The following is a 22,003-nucleotide window of genomic DNA, read 5'->3' on the forward strand; positions in this document are numbered from 1 at the left end:
TCCACATCATCCAACAACTGGCAGGCCATTTTTCATGTCCACACATTCCTTCAAAACGCATTATCTTTCTCTCACTCCAGCAAACACACAATAGAACAGACACACAGACATAAATGCATTATAGCACACACACACACACACACACACACACACACACACACACACACACACACACACACACACACACACACACACACACACACACACACACACACACACACACACACACACACACACACACACACACACACACACACACACACACACACACACACACACACACACACACACACACACACACACACACGATCTTGGCCAGTCTGCTGCAGCGGGGAGCCTGTCTGCTTTCTGGCTTTGGTCCTGATCTGATATGGGATTGAGAACTCAGTATTCCTGTGCATGACTGGTGGTCCCATGGGTGTGCACTAAGATCACATGTTCCCCTGGCTACATACACACATGCAAACAAGTCACATACAGACAAACACACGCCATTCAATGTCAAAATTAGAGCCAGGCCAATACCAGCTTTTTGGGTCGAACGCCGATACCTACTGAGCGGCCAAGCTTGTGTGTATATCAGCTATTAATTTTTTTTGTGACATTTCTGAAATGTGACACATCATTGTGATGTAAAAAAAGTCGAACAATGGCCAGCCGCGTAAATGTTGACTGGCTGCAGAACTCCGGCCGATAAGTGAACTGGGACCATTTAACACAAAGGCGGCTTGCGTTGCGTTGGTGTGATTTTGGACACATTGGCTACAACAGAAATGTGCATGCACTGTTCCACGGCTGCCAATGTCACTCCGAGGTGAGGTAGAAAGGCTGGCGACGTGAGGTTACTGCAATGTAGGCTATCTTTTGTTGTTTTTCTTGTTTTTTTCACCATCGTATTTCAGAAGCTAGACTGGGCAAGATCTCAATGGAATGGGCCTGTGCGAGTGGCACAGGCCACTCAGGGCCTGTGCCCTGCGTATGAACAGGCATTAAATCAGCGATTCCCAACCTTTTCTGGATCAGGGCCAGCCTGAACATTACAAAAGCGTGAGTTTTTTTTTTTAATCGATCACTCAATCAATTGTGTTCCGGCTTGGATCAACGGAACTAACGTAGAAGGACGGGTGTTGGGCACAGCGACTCCTCAGGTACGTTTTGTGGTTAACTCTTCCCGCTTTGGGCATCATTTTCTAGCCTACGAGTTTGACGTGTATAAGTAACACCAGTCTGTAGTTCTTAAGTTTGCTTGTCGGTGACACTGGTGTGTAGATTGTCATTGCAGTACACTATCTTCCATCTCCTACTATATTTCACTTGTTTGTCTGTCGCTCTAATTTAGCTATGATCTCTGATCTGAATCTGACACACACACAAAGACACACACACACACACACACACACACACACACACACACACACACACACACACACAGTCTGTCTGTCTGTCAAACCAACTCCAGGATAGTAACATTAGCAGAAAGAGAGAGAAATGTCCCGCAATAAATACTGTACATTGGCATTGGGTGGTGGTCGCTTTACCATGTGCATTACAGACAACCAACCAGGAGCAGTTGGTTCAGTCAGTGTGTTGCTCAGAGACACTTCAACACTAACAGACAACCAACCAGGAGCAGTTGGTTCAGTGTGTTGCTCAAAGACACTTCAACACTAACTCCGGGAACTTGGAACCTTCCGTCTTCCAAGCAGCCGCTCTACCTCCACTGCCACCGCAGGCATTTATTATTGGTATTACAATGAAAACAACATTTTCGAGGTTTTAAAGCAAAGAAAGGCCATGACATTTTAGCTTTTTACATTCAATTAACCGTCTTCCAGTGACATCATCGATGGGGAATACAAGCTAATAGAAACTGCAGGCTTTCTAGCCCTGAAAAGTTGCAATGCGAAAATGGAAGCCATCGTTCTCACGATAATCTAAACATTTTTGTAAAATAAATCTTGTTTCTAAACTGCCCACAGCCCTCCTATGAGACACAGACTGAGAAGTAAGAAATCGTGCCATTTTATCATGATTATTAGTGAGGACCTATTATATGAAGATAGGTTGAAAAGTGGTGAAGTGGTCCTTTAAGTGTTCTGCCAATTATTTGGGGGCCCTGCACAGGTTTGGGAGTTACTGCATTGGGGTTTGGAGAGTTTCCTCAACGCCGTTTGTATGTCAGACAGCAGTGAGCGTCATCTTGAGCTCTTCATCTCCCGCCCGCGTCCACTTCTTTGTCTGATGAAGTATGGCTGGCTGAGGTCGGTCTTCCCCCTCTGGGCTCCATCCATCCTTCCTGGTCTCCACATTGTGCTACGGTATATGATACTACACATGATTCATGCTGTGAGATCGCCAGCGTTTCACACAGAGGAGACGTCACGTGGTGGTGGGAGACGGGAGTCTGTTGCACCGCGCTGGCCGAGCGCCCAACTCATGTTGGCTCTAACATGTTTGCTTGCCTGTGATTTTCTTTCCCCCTCTGAGTGCATGGGTGTGATGCTGCGTGCGTGCATTATCTGCCTGTTGTGTGTGTGTCTGTCTGTCTGTCTGTCTGAGAGAGAAAGAACAAGATATTTTCCTAATCGTATTGATAGCCTTTCTAATATGAGGACAGGATTTACTTGATACACCTGATGTGTGTAACTTGTTGTTGAACGTTCGTTTTCCTGTTGCATTCATTTTCTCCATGTCTTTGTTTGATTGGCTCAGCAGCAAATTTGAACAACTTCACGTGTTTCCAAAACCAAATCCAAATCTGCTGCAGTCATTCAAACTAGTAAGCGAATGAGAAAATGGAGGAGAAACAGGAGCCGGAACCAGGTATGCTACCTTCTGGAAACTGGGACTACAGTTATGCACAGACTAGAGCCTAAAGGCTGTATTGTTGGTTGCTTGACTGTGATTACAATGCATGCATGCATGTGCGGTGTGCATGCTGCTGTGTGTGTGTGTGTGTGTGTGTGTGTGTGTGTGTGTTTGGGAGGGTGACAAGGCAGACTTTTGACATCCGTGAGACAGTATAGTGACTATACTGTCTATACTATCGAGGGCTAAGTCAGGCTGCAATGCCTCTGCTCTTGATTGGATCTATTGAATGTACATAAACATAATTTACAAGCCACGGTCAACAACACGTACAGTACTATAAAGTAACGTGTGTGTGTGTGTGTGTGTGTGTGTGTGTGTGCGTGTGCGTGCGCATGCGAGCGTGTGTGTGTGTCTGCGCGCACATGTGTGCGTGCGCGTGTGCACCACAAACAACTACTGTATCTTCCCATCAAAAGCACAAAACAATCTAAATCAGACCTCAGTGCTTCTTCTCCTGAATGGGTCCATTGATTGAACCATATTGAGGAGACACACCAATGTACATAATGTACAAACCACCAGTAAACAAAGTAACACACACGTGGTCGGTCTGTCTCAGTGGCGTAAAACAGTAACACACACGTGGTCGGTCTGTCTCAGTGGCGTAAAACAGTAACACACACGTGGTCGGTCTGTCTCAGTGGCGTAAAACAGTAACACACACGTGGTCGGTCTGTCTCAGTGGCGTAAAACAGTAACACACACGTGGTCGGTCTGTCTCAGTGGCGTAAAACAGTAACACACACGTGGTCGGTCTGTCTCAGTGGCGTAAAACAGTAACACACACGTGGTCGGTCTGTCTCAGTGGCGTAAAACAGTAACACACACGTGGTCGGTCTGTCTCAGTGGCGTAAAACAGTAACACACACGTGGTCGGTCTGTCTCAGTGGCGTAAAACAGTAACACACACGTGGTCGGTCTGTCTCAGTGGCGTAAATGGACCTGTTGTCCACGCGGAGCTTGACGATTTATTCTTTTTTTTCCTCACCTGAATAATGACATGCCCAAAACAGGGACACCAGGTTGAAAGTTAAAAGCCTCCACATAAAAAAGGAAAACACTGAGGTAGTGGCACTAAGGTAGGACGTTCCACACATCGACTCATAATGACCTAAATACTCACTGGTTACATCTATAGCCATGGGCGAATGATGACTGCAATGTGAACACAGCCTTTTCTAGATCAAAGTAGGGGTGTGGTAACCTACGGTTTTAAGTAAATTAATTAAGAGAGTTGGGCCAAATATTATAATTTCTAAAAAGTAAAGTGATTATGGCAAGTTGTGTGGCAATTACTTTATTACTATTATTACAGCTTTCCTCATCATGTTGATCAGGTCTTAATAAACACAACATTTATTCAGTTGTAGAACACTTTATTCACCGTACACCGGCTCGACATGTAAATGCTGTTCCCTCCACAATTCACATCTGATTAACTGCGTCCACTGCGCATGCGTATAAACCTCAGAGAGTACATTACCGTAAAGGAGTACTGTCGTAAAGTGGAACACAAGTTAACAATCATCCCCCTTTTTTACAGTATAAGCTATTATGCTCACTGTACTGATCACGTCTCAAGGGTTCAAACAATTACTCTGGTCATGCACAATTGCCCTCAAGACTTGAGGGGAGCTGCGCACAATTGGTTTGTCTTATAGACTTATGGTTCAAGAACAGGAACGGAAGCAAGCATAGGGATAAAGAATGTTGAACCAGTGCTAATAAATTCGTGGACAGTAAAAAATAAATAAGTGAAATACATATGAAAAACAACTACCACTGTACTTTTAAATACACTTGACATTTGTTGCTAGCTATATTTACAGATATTGGAAAACTTGACCGAACATGACTCGCTCACTGTGTAACAAAATGAAGTAAAAACTTAATTTTTATCATGCTCATGTTTTATTTTATCATGCTCATAAAGTGCTCTGTGCTCAAAGTGCAATTACATTTCTTTTTTAATTGCACTTTGAGCACAGAGCACTTTATGAGCATGATAAAATGAAAGGAAAATTCCCCAAGTCTCAGTCTATAGAGGTTTTTACTTCATTTTGTTATACAGTGAGCGAGTCGTGTTCGGTCAAGTTTTCCTCTATGTTTTTTAGACCAACGCTCCCTGTAGTTAAGTTTGAAAAGAAAGGACTTCAGATATCAGTGCTTCAGATATCAGATAATGCCATTTTATTATGTTTGTTTTCTTTCATGTTTGCTTAACCCATTTTGGGCGGAATCCCCTTTTGGTGTTAGCATCATGTCATGCTTTAGCTATTGAAAAATAGCAGATCTACAAGCTCATAGTGCGCCACCGAGTGGCACGCTATGAGCTTGTAGATCTGCTATTTTTGAAAAATCAAAGAACGACTGACATAGAAACGTAGTTTTTTCAGAAAACTGTCATTATACCAATGAAGCCCCTTTGAATTGAATGTACTTGTAATCAATTGAGCCCAGTGCCTGGATGGATCCTCTAAAAGTGAAGGAGCGTAATGCTCACGTGTGGTGGGTTACATGATGTTCCTCAGGTTGTATGAATGCGCATGCTCTCTCTCTCTCTCTCTCTCTCTCTCATTAGAAGAACAGCGATATTTACCTGTGGCCTTCTGCGAACGAAACAATGCAGTGCCATGAAAGCCCATATTATTCAAAGGAACATGATTAGCCTGAGGGTGTTCTCACACACGCGCAAGTGTGTGAGCGCGTACACAAAGAAACACACACACACACACACACACACACACACACACAGAGACACACACTGTAGACACAATGCACCTCAATTTGTAAAGCAAGCCTCGGAAGCAGCATCTAACAAAGAGCTCATTTATGGACGCGACGCCACAAGACAGCGAGCGAGGCGAGCCGAGAGGAGCCAAAGCGTTTTGAATAACCAGCCGTCATGCCAGACGGCGAGGATATGGAGGTAATTTGATTTCCGGTGGAGGACGATAACAACAGTTAACAGCGATGCCTGTGACGGGGGGGCTTTGGAACAAACGGGTACGGTGTTATTGGGCAGTAGACGAAAAAAAATACCTACAATGGAGGAGGAAGAGAATCTAAACCTGAACCAGGTGCAGGTTTAAAAACTAAAAGGAGATTGTCCGGGAATTGACAGAGGCTTGAATTATACATTAGAGTAATTGGGCCTGTGGTGGATTTAGATTAAATCTGGTGAGAGCTGATGAAACATTCCCTGCAATTTAGTGACAAAAAATAATAAAAAAGACACAGTATCACACTGCTAAGCAGCATCGTTCCAGTGCAAAGTAATAAGGCTTCAGAAAAATCTATGGTTCTAATCCCTTGACTTTTCATCAGTCGTGGAAGGCTTCTGTAATCGTTAGCGTGGTGAAGTGTTGCCTCTCAGGGACCAACGCAAGTCGGGAACACGTCAATGAGAAACCCGTTGACCTTACATGAAAACACGTGTACAGTGTACACACTAACAAACAGCACCAACGGCGCAATGGCAGAAACATCACGCAAAACCCATAATCCGTGAAGCCGATAGGTGAGGTTGGCTAATCAGGGAAGTTGATGAGTACACCCCTTCAACCCACCGCCCCCGAACACAACGATTCGGAACGGCCTCCACATACCCGTGGACAGTCAGATACAGACATTTCAGTTCTAAACAACCATTGGTCCAATCCAATTCCAAATTGTCATTAAGACATGCGAATCCCTTGACTCCTTCAAAACTGCTCTCAAAGGGCACCTACGGACGGCTGCAATTTGAAACTGGCCCCCGTAAAATCTGAATGCCCCACCCACCCCTTTCCCCCTCACTGTATATGTTTCTTTTCCCTGTTTACCTCCTCTATGATGATTTACTGTTTTGACTATATAGTTGTGTACCGGTATATTGGTACGTCTCTAAATGATTTGATTTGAAAATGGTGGGCCCTATTGTAAACAAGTGTAATGCTTTATGGTGTCGTCCACTCAGTTTTTTTGTACTGAGTTGTACATGGAATGTACTGTAATTCTGCAAACTGTTAATAAATCAATCAATCAATTCCAAGAAAGACAGGTTTTGTAATACTAGACCTAAGGCCTACTCGGGGACCATACAAGTCGGGAATGATGCAAGTTGGTAATGCATGCCCCAACCAGTTATGCAATACCTGGGTAAAAAAACCCAACATAAAACAAGTAATGGATGGAGATCGAGAGAGCTCTATAGAGCGTTGTTAGAGGTGTGTGTGTGTGTGTGTGTGTGTGTGTGTGTGTTGTGCGTGCGTGCTGTGCGTGCGTGAGTGTTTTACCGGTGGTGGTCGTTCAGGGATGGGTTCATTGCGGAGGGCCTGCAGGGCCTTCATGGCAGCGTTGTGTCGCGCCGCCTGGCGGGTCCGTCCCTCGCCAATAAACTCATGAGTCCCCACAGACAGCTGCACATAGAAGATCTTAGGAACAGGGTAATGGTACCTGGGTTGGACAAGAGCCAGACGTGGAGGAAGGGAGGGGAGAGTAGGATGGGTGGAAAGGAGGGAGTGAGAGAAGGAGTGGGAGGGCGAGACAGAGAGAGAGAAAGAGAAAAATAATAGGAGAAGAGGGAAGGAAGACGTGAGAGAGAAAAAAAACGAAACAAACAGGACTTTAGTTTACAGGAGGATTGTCAAAGCAGTACGAACTAAGACAGTTTGACGGCCATTCTCAGATTCCAGAGTTACTTAAAAGTCATAATACTATACAGTAGGTCTGTGCCGTTCTGCTGGGATGGATAGAAGTCCTGTGTTAAGTTGCTGCAAAACAACACTGCCCCGATAACAACACATGATGAATGTAATGCGCCCAACCATGAGGAAAGAAAAGAAAAACATGCAGGCTGGGTTGTTGTTCCTTCCAGTTTTTCCTACAGTTCAATCCTACAAGCGCAGATTTATCACCGGCTTATTGTGGCAAAGGAAAAAAGATTCTGAGTGTGTGTGTGTGTGTGTGTGTGTGTGTGTGTGTGCGCGCGCGTGCGTGCGTGTGTGTATGTGCGTGCGAGCACTGTGCGCACATTGCCGAACAAGTTATTAATGTTCACACGGGTCCCGAATTAAAAGCCGACCACTTCATCAGGGTCAATTACTTCACAATGGCTTCTTGGCCAGCCATTTGACTGATGGCTCCCCATTGGTTCTCTGAGACAGAACAGGGAACAAAGCGTGGGGACATATATCCTCTCCTCTTTCTTCTTGCTCTGGACATAGATTCTGCTCTCTTTCTCTGTGCCCTGACAGAGCGGGACCAAGCTGTCACGATCTGGTTCACTGGGCAGATTTAGGGGTCTGAAAGTCTGCATGTGACCCACCCCCCCTCTCCTAGGCCAGGGAGGGAATTGGGCTTCGCAATTTAGGAGAAAGACAGAATGAACGAGAAAGAGCTGTTTTTGTAAATATCAGTGACCCGTCTTCATTCCATCTTTGTCAATATAAATATATATTTTACATTCACAACACATTCAAATTCACATGCAGTTACCATAATATGGAAGATGGAGCAGCAGAACAGAAACAGTGCTGAGTGCTCTCTAGAGATGCTGGCTAGTGTTTTCACGTTTGGTCAAGGCATGTTGCCTTATAATGAGAGGATGAAAATCAATAGTCAGCACCATGTGGCAGAGGCTCGTTTCCCTCCATGCTGGGGGAAAATTAAAACAAGCTTCACAGAGGCCGCAGCTATCTCTTTCTCCGGCTATAAACACCGCAGCTATTCATTTGCAGCCATCCTAGAACCTCATATTTGGCACGAGGGCTGCGGTGGTGGCAGCGATATGGGATTTGATAGCAGATTGAGTGCATGTGGGGATGTTGGATTCAGTGTACAGGCACAAGCCACCGGGAGGGAATAATGAATAATGTTATGCAGCTGAATGTTGTGAGAAGGGAGGGCAAAAAAAAAACTATTCCTGCTCAAAGTAATCAAATCACAGTAATTTCGCCATGGCTGCAGAAATAGCGGTGATGATAACATAAAATAAATCAGATCCACAGTGAGTTGCTAAATATACACAAAGGTCTGGTCCCTATCAGAATGTCATGTTTACTAAAGCTCTCTACCAGATTGGTTTATAAAGGTGGATTTCATACAGCAGACCTCAACTGACCCAAATATATTTACACATAGGAAGAGGGTGGTAAGTAAGTAAGTAAGTAATTAAACATGCTTGGTGGCATTTCAATATTAAATAAATGCTTCATGAGTGACAGACAATATAGTATGCAGAATTCTCCCCTGGGTCGGTTGTAAGTTGTCAGTGAAAGCAGGGAGCTCTAGAGGGGACAGGCTCAAGTCATACTTCATCAGATACCATTGAAGTTTGACAGCAACGGTACCTTTCATTAGCCAGGGTTCCAGCCTGCTTCGCTGCGTTCCGTGAATTTGTTGTGTCACTCACTACTCAGTCTGGAAAGGGTCCTATCTCCAAGGTAGGCACTAGGCAGGACATGTAAACGGGTGAAATCGACCCGTGGCTTCTGATTGGTCTGTGGTTGGGACGTCGTATCAATGTGCACTGGGCAGCTACTGCTGTTGCCCTGCAACGTCCCCTTATCATTCACTTAGATCACCCCACACAGCCGTCAGTTTCTACTGAGGCCGACATAGTGGACTAGTGAATCAAGCCTATAGTGTTTCGTTTTTACCGTACGTAGGTTTTACTCTCGAGTCTCGAACTGGCGCTATTTTTTTCAGTGAGAAAAGCCTGAGAAAAGCATGGACAGAGGGGCGCTGGCTGATGACGTATCAGCAACGACGTGGCTATGCAATATAGGTGACGTTATGAAATACGAGTCAACAGCCTGCTGGCCAGACGAGTGACAACACACGGAAAGCAAAGAAGCCGGCTAGAAGCCAGGCTACCCTTTCATGTACAGTACCACGACCACTCAATGTTGCAGTTGTGACATTTTGGGGGAGTACGGTTAGGGTAAATTTTAGGCAAGGTTTTAAGTGTAGGGCAGAGGTGGGCAACATTTTTGGGCACGAGAGCACCATTTTCCAACGCTGGTGAGCTCTACCAGTTCCAAGTGGAAACCACCATTGTTTTAATGAAACATAGAATAAATAAACAATTTAATCATGATAAATCCTAACAAAGAATGAGTCGATTTAATATAATTCAAGCTTTCCTCAAATTATTTCTTGTATTCTGGCGAGTACACACGATAGCCTCCGGAGGCTGCAGTGGTGGCTTTTGAATGACTGATTGATTGAATAGGATAACACAAAAAGCCCTGGGGGTCTTGTTTCCATTGTGCAACTCTGCATTAACGATTAACGTTACCAACCCATTTCGTAGAAACTGCCGGGCTGTGTTCTCATTGAGATTTGACTCATTTCACCTTTGTTTTCCTAGTTCACAGCTGGAAAAATCTGATGATGATTTTGTGGTTTGTCAGAAAGTGTCGTTCCAGGTTCCAAGTCCCCTTTTTTCACCATCGCTGCACAATTACAGATGAGACAAATATATTTTCCATTTGACATGTCAAAAGATAATTATTTTCTCATTCTGCAAGAGAAAATCATCTTTTGTCTCTTGGCGTCTCTTCCCAAACTCATTTTCATTATTGTTGTCTCATCTTGTCTCGTTAACTTTTATTTAAAAGTAGTAGTAGCCTATAGTATTAAACAGGTTACGCACATATTCAGACATTCAGAATATTAATTTGGGCTGTGCCACTCCACCATACAGTATATGATTTGTAGGGGTTCACAGTTCACACCCAACCAGCAAACCTGAGTATGACTAGATGACTCAGACATGAGTGGTTGTATTTGTCTGGGTTTGCAAAATGCTCTGAGATCAAATTGAAAGCCTTTCCAGAACGAACGGGTGATGGTAAAGATCTGCAACCCTGGTGTAGGGTTAAGGTAGGCAAGGTTTGGGGGTAAGGTTAAGGTCAGGATAAGGTTTCCAAAGTGGGGTGATGCCAATATGGTATGATAAATGATCCTGTGGGTTGTCATTGATTAAAGGTAGAGTAAGTGATTTCACTCAAAAAACCATAGGTTTCGTTTTTGGCTGTGGGACCTAAGCCTTCGTCCAATCAGGATAGAGAGTCAAAAACGAAACCTAATGTTTTTTGACCCCCAGGGGTTCACTGGGGACAGGGAGGAACTCCTTATATGGTCAGCACACTCTATAGTAGAGAGGATTATCACAACAAAACCAAAAAATAAGTGATATTTGAATTAAGTGAAATCACTTACTCTACCTTTAAGCATCAACTATGATGAGATGGGGACGAGAATGGGCTGATTATTTTAACTATCATCTGGAAAGAGACCTGTAAAAGTTTTAATGGATGAGCATAATAAAAATACATATTTTTCAGAGCAATTTCACTGCTATCAACAACACATAAGTACTGATGCTGATGCTATCTGATCGTGAAAACTTAGTTTGGACTGTATGTTTTACCGTATGCACCCACCGCCAAAGAGGATTTGGCAACGTGGTGTGCTAGCTACAGTGAACAGAAACATTGACAATGTGAGAACCACAGACTTTCTGCTTTGTGTCCCAAAATGCCCTGGCCTACGGAGACTTTTAAAAGTGAGCACTCCTTTCAACACATCTGTAAAACTGCCATTCCTCTTAACAAGCCCCCTCCCTTTCATCCTCTCTCTCCTCTTCCCTCGATCTCCTGCCCGGCTAAGAATGAGTCAGCATTTCACTCCCAGAATTCCGGTGGGTCCTTAGCCGGCCCACAAATATAAAAAAAAAGGGGGGAAAAAAACATATACTCCTCTCCGCCTGTCCACGGGGGCCTTCCCAGGGCGGGGCCTGCCTGGCCCTCGCACGTCAAGTGTGGCCCCGAGGTCTCAGAGGACATGCCAAGTGCAACATGGGCTCTGGCCAACAGGGCTGAGCAGGCCTGGGAGCAGCTGGGGCTGGAGCACTGCACTGGGTACAGGTGCAGAGGAGAGAGGGAGAGAGGGAGAGAGAGAGAGAGCGCCAGGCCTGTGGGAGACCCTACTCTACAACGTGGGAAAGTAGTGGCTTACACACAAGGATGCCGGCCCAAGAACGAATGAACACACACACACACACACACACACACACAGGAAATTGAGGCCAATATAACAATCAGCACACAGGGAACTGGATCGGCCCATTCTGTACTATCAATTATTGTCATGATTTCTTTATTACAGAGCGAGATCTAGATCAGCACACCTGGTGGCAAGGTGTGGACACTGGCAAGATGCTTAGAAATGTGTTTGTGTGTGTGTGTGTGTGTGTGTTTGGGGGGGGGGGGGGGGGGGAGCGGAGCAGTGTCGCAGCTCAATCACAATGATAACTCAGCAGTGACTAATGGAATCGACATTAAAGGCGAACGCTTCCCTGCAGCTCTCTTTTAATACGGGCCACATTGGCTGAGGCTACCATTTCATCTTAATCACTCAAAGACACACAGGCGTGCGAACACACACAGACGCACACATTCTGACATTCTAGAGTCATCCAGGCCACACACAGTCAAAGTCAAAAAGGAGAGATATAAGAATTTCAATGAGCGCTATGGCACAAAAGGAGTGATCGTTTTCATGCTAGTGATAATTTTCTCCACTGGCATGGAAAAACTCTTTCCTTTCATTTGCTTTTGATCCCATGTCTATCGTTGAATCGTCAAATTGCCATGTTTGATTAGTGGTTCATTTAATATCGTGTGGACTATTCACAAAAATAATGCTGCAAACAAATTTTCCATGCTTGATGATCCATGCAAAAACTATCTACTGCACATGCTGTAGTGTAGGAAACAAATGTACAATCAATTTTTCCAACTTGAGGGAATTGTCAGTCAATAAAAAGATATCTAGCCTAATTAACACATACCAGAAAGAATGTAATGCTCACAAAGCTTTTGTTTTATAGGCTGGCTTTCAATTCTGCATCAGTTGCCCTCATATCTTGTTAAAGTGTCCCTCTTTTCAAATACTCTGAGACAGAAGGTCACAAAACTATCTTGGCAGATCATTTGCTCACTGGAGCATTAAGTTGGCAAGTAGCCATGTTCTTTCCTTTCATGCACCTAGATTAATGTAACATTGGCATACACTGTACTAATGGTCTAGTCCTGATCAGAGCAATGGTCACCTATGGCCATCTGAAGTGTTAAACGTGCTGTAGCACCCCGTATGTGTGCAATTTAGGTGTTTTATGGTGTGACTATTCTCACGGCTGATCTGTGAACACTAGTGTTTATGCCAGGCTTGGTGTGGATCCAAGCCCCCAGTAAGGCTATCCAACGTTGAAGATGCCACGACTACCTACTGGCGAAATGTGGAATTGCAGCACTTTCATGGAGGTGGACGAACGTTCATGACGTCACGTGCGTATAAGCCCCAGACCTCAAAATTGAGGTCCGGGGGCTAGGCTAGGCTAAACTTCCGCTCACTCGAGCAATTATAATTATACTTCCGGCAGTCTTCCGGGTGCTTCAAAACGCTAACGCTCCGGTTCGGTCTCTATCCTTTATAGCTCTATGTGTGGATCAGAGCAGTGGTGCAACTTCACAGTAATGTGTAAGCTGGGTTGTACAATGTCATGGCCCCTGGCAAACTGGGTGGAACAGCGTGGTCCCTGGCGTGACTGTTGTTGTGGCAGACCCCTTGTGCCAGGTCTGGTGCTGATTGGAGCAAACGGTGCGCCTGAACAATGTGTGGCCCCTGGGGGCCAGTGATGGGGTCACACATCCCCTGGCGTGACTATTGTGATGGCAGACCCCTGAACAGTGAAGTATGGTGCAGATTGGATTGGAGCAATATTGTTCACCTCGCAAGACCATTTATTATTTGTGATGTCCACTTGCCCACAAGCCCTGTAGGGCTTTGAAATGTATTTACTATTATTTGATTGCATGCTGCATGTAATATGGATGAAATATACTGTATTGGTTAAAAAGTACAGTACAGAGTACAGAAGAACAGTCCTACAGTAAGTTGATCATATTTCACCAACAGTTATCGTTCAGTGGAAAATTCTAATCGCAATTTGACGGTGTTATTTTTCCAGGAAAGTCTTCATAATAAAGGCGCTAGAGTGCCAAGCAGATGAGGCAGATTTTACTCTGAAAAGCCCCGCCTTTCATTACCCCCCAAAACCGGGAGCCATAATCTTCCATTACTACCTCGCCCTGTCACATCTGATTTTATATATATTCAAAACGAGATGCTTGATTAAGTCAGAAATGAGGACAGAACATAAGCGTTATGATCAAAACCATGGAGAGCAGAGATATGAGCAACATTTGTCGGCCCGTAAACAAGGAAGTGAACGGCTGTGCGCATGTGTGAAACATGTAAAGGAAAGGAAAGGTACTATGTTTACCCAGGGTAACTGAACTAAGCTCAAGAACTAGTTTACAGCCAGGCCCTGCTCATTGAACATTTCATGGTAGAGGTTCAATGCCTTGTCCAAGGGCACTTCAGCGGTGGTAATTTTAACGTGCCGGTCCGGGGATACGAACTAGCGACCTTCCGATATCAAGACCGCTCCGCAAACCGTTCGGCCACCGCTGCCTCTGTCTAGGATCGCTGAAAAAATGCTCAAGACTAAATTGCAGTTCACCGTGTCAAAATGTAAGATTTAATATGCTCAACAAAGGGGGCAGATGCAGGTGACCAAGATCAGGAGCCAGAGAGCAGAGTCCAGGAGAAGATGGATGTTGCCGTGGGTTGACTGGTAAACCTGCAGGGTAGATCTCTCACTGGGACAGTCTCTTTTCAGACTGGGGCCAGGCAGGGCGCCACTCAGACACAACTACTACAATACAATACTGCTACTACCCACGATCCCAGGCTATTACAGTGTCTCGTTTTGTGTGCAAGCGAGCACATATGAACTTCCACACACACACACACACACACACACACACACCAAAAGCTGTGTATCACAGTCATTGACACATCTCTAAAAGATTTGTTTCATATGACAAATGGAATCTTGTACAGAGGCTTCTGTGTGTTGTTCTTACGTGCACAATGTCCACAGCTGTAATTGATTCATGGACAACAGACTTGAAATAAAGAACACCAAGACCAAGGCAAGCAGTGACATCATATAATATGATAGGAATGAGTGAGTGTATCGCCTCCCCTTTGTCTCCCGTAGACGCCTGGCCACCAAGACTCCCACTGGCCACACACATGCACAAGCACAAAACATTTACACGTCACATACTAAAACACGAATCTAACACACACACACCCCCACCCCTTTTGGGCTCAGAGCCCTCTGAGGGGACGGGGCTTAGCAGAGGGTGACACAGATCTGGGAAAACGGCGAAAATCTTGGAAAGGTTCATTCCTCCGCCAGCTGCATTTACTTCCGATCTACAGCATTTACAGTACATGTTTATCTTCTCCCGCCTTCAACTCCTCCACAATTAAACTACGATCCCTGCCTGCCTTCCCATGCATACACCCATGGCTGTTTTCTCTGTCACACACAGGGTGGAATGGCGAAGGAGAGCATGTACAGTATGCTAGTTCAGTGGTTATCAACTTTTCTCGATTGGAAAAGTATTTACACACGTGAATTTTCAAAGCAGGTTTACTTGAATGATCAATCAATGATTGTGTTCTGGCTCGGATCAATGTAACTAACATATACTTTCTTATACGTTATTATTCACCAGTAAGATGCCCAGAGGGTGAGGTCGTGCTAAAACAACAGGTCTGGGAATGCCCCATATTTTTTCCTTTTTTTCGGGCCGGGTAGGGCGTAAAACGTGTGCTAATTAGTAAGCCCAGGCCGGGCCTTGGGCTAGCCCAGTTAGGGCCGTCCAGAGTTTGAATGGACAGGTATCAGTGAAAAGGGAGACATCGAAGAGGAATGATGGGTGGGAAAGGCTCAACAAATGCAATGACAGAACTGGTCAGTTCCATATATGGAGATTTATTTAGCACTATTTATTTATTTCCGCTCCATGTTAATAAATAGAAGTATTATAATAATAGTATAATAGAACCATTCTCATTGGCTCATGGATGGTCCATTCACGCACGTGAAGATTTCCTTTCCCGTTCCGGGTGCATTCTCATTGAAATGCACTGACCAGAGATCGAACAGTTAGTCACACAATAACTGTTCAGAGAGAGAGAGACTGATGATATGTAATACCTCTAGTTTAGTAGATATACTGTAGGGCTATAAGTAGGTTCAGATGGGAAGATGGGACTAACTTCCATTGGGGGGGAAATGTGCATGTGTGTACGTAGAAGCCTTTTACTTTAAAAACTGCATGTGCCCACACGTACAGTATAATTTGACAAATGAATTGTCACAGGAGAAAAATCACAAGATTTTTAGAGTAACGGCATTACTTACTATTGGAAGAAGATTCAGTTGGGTTCAGGATTAGGCAAAAAAGTGAGTGAGTGTGTGTGTGTGTGTGTGTGTGTGTGTGTGTGTGTGTGTGTGTGTGTGTGCGCTCTGCCAGAGAGAGAGGCCAGCAGCAGGGTTACAGTATAAGACACTCCCCTTCAGAGACAAGGGTTACAAGAACAACACTCTAAAGCAAACACACTACCAGCAGACATGTGATGTGTTTACAATGCAGGAAGAGAACTCTAACTTTGGTGTAGGCCAGTGGTTCTCAACCTGTGGACTGGGAGCAACTGGTGGGCTGTGAGGGTATTGCAAGTAAGTAAGAACTTAAATGCCCAAAACAACGCACCGGTCTGTACAAATGCCGGGGCTATTATTTGCAGGGGTGATATTATTTGCAGTTTCTTCAGCCTAATTTGTACACTGATCCCAGAGCCGGATTAACCCCCATGAGTGAGTGCGTGCGTGCGTGCGTGTGGCTGGGGGGAAGCGGAGCAGTGTCGCAGCTCAATCACAATGATAACTCATCAGTGACTAATGGAATCTCTCAACTCTCAAGACTTCTACATTGTCTAATTGTGTGGACTTCTTGTAAATTAATTAACTATTGAGTGTAAAATTTAAATGTTACACTCTCAAGCGCTAAAGATCTATATGGGTCCATTTGGCTACCAACTCTCCATCATCTAGCTGGGGACCAGCCTGGAACTCCCTCAAGGACCACTAGCGGGCCTATTTCCATCGTGCACTTTATAACTGAAGTTTTAACTGAAATAAAGCAAAAGGTACAACAACCCTGTCTCCATCTGTTTCACATAGGTGGTGCTTCATCTAGACTGCTCTTATCATCGTCTTTACAAACCACAGCCAATTTATCAAGCATGGCTGAGCCAGCTCACAAGGGAGAGAAGGAAAAAGACGTTTCAAAACTTATTTTAATTAAATTGTCCATGTTGTGTGTGTGTGTTTGTTATGGTTTCCATTTTAAACATGAGATTAAAGCCCCCCTCCCTTATCCAAGCACTGTAATCAGTGTGTTGTTTCCCTCTATAGTATACCCATCTTCCAAGCCTTGCTCACGATAGGGCAATGCCTGATTTATAATAAGTGGCCCGCCAGTGTTAAGCAATGCAAATAGCAGATCTACAAGCTCAAGGGGGCACGGTGGCACAGTCTGTAGCACTGTTGTCTCACAGCTCGATTCACGCCAGGGACACTGTAGGTGTGTTCTCTCCTCGGCATCATCAGTGCCCATACAAACGACCCCTCTGTGTGGAGTCTGCATGTTCTCCCCGTGTCCCCTAGGGTAAGTAGGTACCCTCACAAAAAACATACAGTAATCCTGGTCTCTAACCCTAGATAAGAACACTAAAATACTTTTTGTCACACCATCACCAAACACAGGAATATTTTACCCAATGTAAAATATTCCATAAACATTTCAAAATATGCTGAAGTACAGCAATACATGGCAACTTGAGGTACTCTTCGGGGGGGGGGGGGGCTATCATAGGAGGACAAAATCGGTGAAAAATGTGGGTATTATTCCTTCTATGTCACTGAGCATCATGAAAGTACTGAAAGACCCAACCACATCAGCAACATTATTATAAAATTGTCCGGGAGAAGATTACCCGTGTTTAGTGTTCTAGGGCTAAACTTCCTGGTTGGAATAGCGCGTTCCGTCCACGTGGTACGTCCAACCGGAGAAACCCTCTCACCCCTCTCTGGTGAAAAGAAACGGCTTGGACTACTCATGCATTGAAGGAAACATGACGTCAGTCCGTTGTTATCCCCAGAGGCAGAGGGTGTGTAGCACCCATGATTACACTAGGTTTTTCACACTGGGTGAAAAAAAAGGCTTACAAAAGTCGTGGGATAAAAAAATGATAATAAAAATAAAATACCAAGCTCACAATGCAGTGTGTGACACAATGCAGTGAATGCACCCAAGTATAAACCACTATAAATCACATAACACTGCAGCCCTATGCAAGCCCTCCCCTTGCTTGTGTAATTAATTAGCAACGCAACGCTAGCTCCACAAAGAATTACATCCAAAATTTTGAGCTGTTAATTGGCTTTACAGTACTGTAACTGACATGGCAAAATGCCACAGGGCACAAAATGACTGATTTCTGGGCACAGAGATTACATTTATGATCGGTAACGGTGCCAACTAGGTAAAGAGCCCCTAGAAAGCTGGACCATGTGAGAAAAAAAACAACGAACAGAGAACAGTCCATCCCTTTGATCTTATCGACAAAGACATTCACGCTCCGCATGTGGCATGAGACCGTCTGAAGCCTCAAGCAAAGAACATCACATCACAGTGGATAAAATGAGACCAGGCAAGCACACCGTGTTCAATGACATGACATTCATTCATACTTCATAGAGCTAAAAACTTTATTTTTATTTTTATATATATATATTTTTTTTATCCCACGATTTTGTAACCCATTTTTCACCCCTGTGCCAATCATCTACTGTGATCCAGGGCTCTACACACCCTCCGCCAACCTGGGGAGAGCAACAGACTTAACTCGTGCTCCCTTCATGCCTGAGTGTCCAAGTTGCTCCTTTACACCTGACAGGGGGGAGTTTCCCTGGTTGGACGTAGCGCGTGGAAGGAACACGTTATTCCAACCAGTTCCTTTCCCCTCCATCAGGCGCCCCGGCTGGCCAGGGGGAGGCAGTTTAGAGACCAGGATTACTGCATGTTTTTGTGAGGGTACCTACCCTAGGGGACACGGGGAGAACATGCAAACTCCACACAGAAAGGCCCTTTCGCCAACCCCGCCTTCGGCTAAAAACTTTCTTAACCTTTGTACTCTTCTGGTGCCAACTGTTTAGACTTGGCACAGATTAACCCATTTTGGACTGAGGCCGATTCTAAAAACGCTTCTAAATCCTGACCTAAGTTTTCTGAAAAACTTCAAATATGTATATAGCAACATCAAGATTTTTATATTTTTGAATACTGTACATACAGTACAGAGAATGGTTACATGGAATTTGTTGCAGAAATAATATATATTTGGTTTGGACTAAACAGGCCTGACTCTGCTTAAAATGCATGGAGGCTCAGTCTATTAAAATTATAGAGGCTCAGTCTATTAAAATCCTCTGCTTTGCTCTTTTTACGCCATTAACGAGCCCTACTTAAAGACAGGGCAACATATCAAATGCTAGATATTCAAATAACGTGGAAAACTAGGACCTCGAGTATATATTATAATTTCATATACAATAAATATGCAAATTATTTATAGATGGGGCGAACTACACGAAATGGCTTGCCCCCAACATTCAATAATCATGCGGTTGAGCGGTTTTGTGATGTCAGGAGCTGAAGAACTCCACCCTGGTAAACTAACCCAGGTTTAAAGAGCATTGCAAATATAACTGGTTTTGAAAGCTAGACATTTACAATGTATATTTATAGGGAGATATTTTACCGACAGTATGTACATGTGTATACATCTAGCTCTTCATAACAGGACAGCAGTGTTGTTTTCGTCGACTAAAACTAAGACGAAAAATGTTTTCGACTACCTTTTTCTACTGACGAAAACTAAATGGAAACTAAATGAAGACAAAGCCACGATGACTAATAGTGAGACTAAATATATTGACAATTTCGTCAACAAATAAAAACTAGACTAGACATTCCAGGTGACTAAAATGTGACTAAAACTCAAATCAAAATGTGCTGCCAAAAACAACACTGCAGGACAGCTGCTCTTTCAGCTGTCTCATTAAAACATTTTTTAAACCAAGTGATAAAGTTTTCTTGATAATGCTGAGCTGACTAGTATGTAAATATCTGAAGTCATCCCTTATCCGTTGCCCTACCTTTCTAAGAAATGTCAGGCCTATTCTCTTGTCAGACATGTATCGCTTAGCCGTAAATGCCGTGTAGGGGGGGGTGAAGATCCCCAAGAAAAATTCCCCGGAGTAAAACTGAAACAGAAATCAGGGTTATTCCACCGAATCCAACTAGTCCAGTAAAAGTTTGATCTGCAACACTGCTGTGTAACAGTAACTCTGACACAGGAATTAAAAGATAAGGCAGTTTATCCCTCTAGACTAAGGGGGGGGGGGGGTTCTTTTCACTGAAGCCCCTTATCTGCGACTGACCCTGACATACATGGCACAGGATAAAGGAAGGAGCTTTCATTTGATGTAATGGACCTCACTGCTGCTAGCGTTGGAAGGAGAGGAGAGTGATAGTGTTCTGGTGTCATTGAGTACCCCTCACTTTTGCACACCGTCCAAAGCGTGTGTTTATGCTGGACCAGTGTTCCATTCCTGCATGCCCCCCCTTTCCCCCTCCAGTCAATAAAACATTACTTTATGAGTTTACACCCATTTGTTCAAATTTGGACAGATATAGCTCTATATTCTTGGCCTGGTGCCGTTGCAATTTATCTGAGTGAATGCATCTGATTCACTGATCTGAGAAGACACTGTGTCCCATGTGATGATGAAAGAAAAAAGGAAAGTGCAATAAAATATTCTTCCTGTGAACTGCAGTCTCCATTAAAATTGTGAGCTTTGGCAGTCAGTCCCCTTTGGTCTGGGCAGTGGTGAACATGGGATGGAGATATCATATCCGTAGAATGCTAAGTGGACAAAAGGAGCATACAGCGCTCCAAATTAAAGCTATATGAGATTCTTGAGCCCCACAGGCGAAAGGAATATGAAAAAATAAACTTGAGAAAAGACAGATGGAAAGAGAAAGAAAGTGTGCGTGTAGAGAGAAATTTTGTGGATACATAACACCTCTATAAAAGGTAGAGATGAGAGAAAACATTGAATATTGACATGTGCTCATGAACTGCTAGGCTGGAAATTTCGAAATGTACTGTGTAGTAGAGGACAGTGTACAACTGTACACTGTGTGTGGGTTCTCATCTTTTTACAGCAATCATGCTCTTCTCCGTTATTAAAATATATGCTTTCTCTAAACATTATATATTGATTTAAGGTTCATACACACCTTAAATAAATGTCATTGATTCTCCATGGATGTTTGCACAAGCATGTTTTGCTCAAATTGGTTGAGCAAGTGCACACTCTGTAGTCTGTACCTATACTACATTTAAAAGGTATTTTGCATGGGGATCCACACAACACCTGCATACACACTTGGATCCACATGGTTGAACTGTGGATTAGCCTCGTTCACCAGCCTATTTGTTTACTAGGCGCTGTGTTGGGTGCAGGATGGGTGTGCAGAAAATGCTACAGACAAACAGACTTGTGTACTTTGTGTACATGAACCCTCCTGAGACCCAGTTAAAAATGTATAATGCTGAAATGACTCTACTTACTTAATTAAAATCAAATGCCAGTCAATGTGACAAAAGGATACTTTATATTTGTCTTCGGATTAGGAAAACATGATGCTCTTGATATCATGGTCACATGGGAGAATGAACTGTGCTGAATTATAGCCCCAGATCTGAGTAAATATGGCTTCAACACTCAGTCATACACAGAATAACAAAAGAGTTTGTTTTATTAGCCTGCGCATCCATGATTTGTCTTAAAACAACACTAGCCACAATCTGGAACACATGTGGAACGTTAAACAAACATTCAATTGATGGGTTGATAAAGAGTAACCATTGAGAAGATGGACCCATGTGACGATCCAACATCCCACCGCCCCCGCAACTGCTGTCTTTGTCACAACGTAAACAGATGAACCGTATCGACATACTGATGTTGTCTGTACCGTGGGCTGTACAGTGACGCACGTTTCCAGGCCGGCCCTCTCCGGCACGC

At 44.0% G+C, this 22,003-nt stretch overlaps 1 protein-coding gene across 2 annotated transcripts in view; it reads right to left on the reverse strand.

Annotated features, from left to right (window-relative positions):
- The window catches only part of stau2 (staufen double-stranded RNA binding protein 2), a 106,356-nt gene that overhangs the window by 73,452 nt on the left and 10,901 nt on the right, over positions 1 to 22,003 (reverse strand). For both annotated transcript variants that reach the window (XM_080793925.1, XM_080793924.1), the window contains exon 6: positions 7,149 to 7,308. In XM_080793925.1, the coding sequence (XP_080650051.1) occupies positions 7,149 to 7,308 (160 nt within the window). The remainder of the gene's footprint in view (positions 1 to 7,148; positions 7,309 to 22,003) is intronic.

The sequence above is a fragment of the Protomyctophum bolini genome, assembly GCF_963924005.1.
Source record: "Protomyctophum bolini genome assembly, chromosome: 21".
NCBI lineage: Eukaryota > Metazoa > Chordata > Actinopteri > Myctophiformes > Myctophidae > Protomyctophum > Protomyctophum bolini.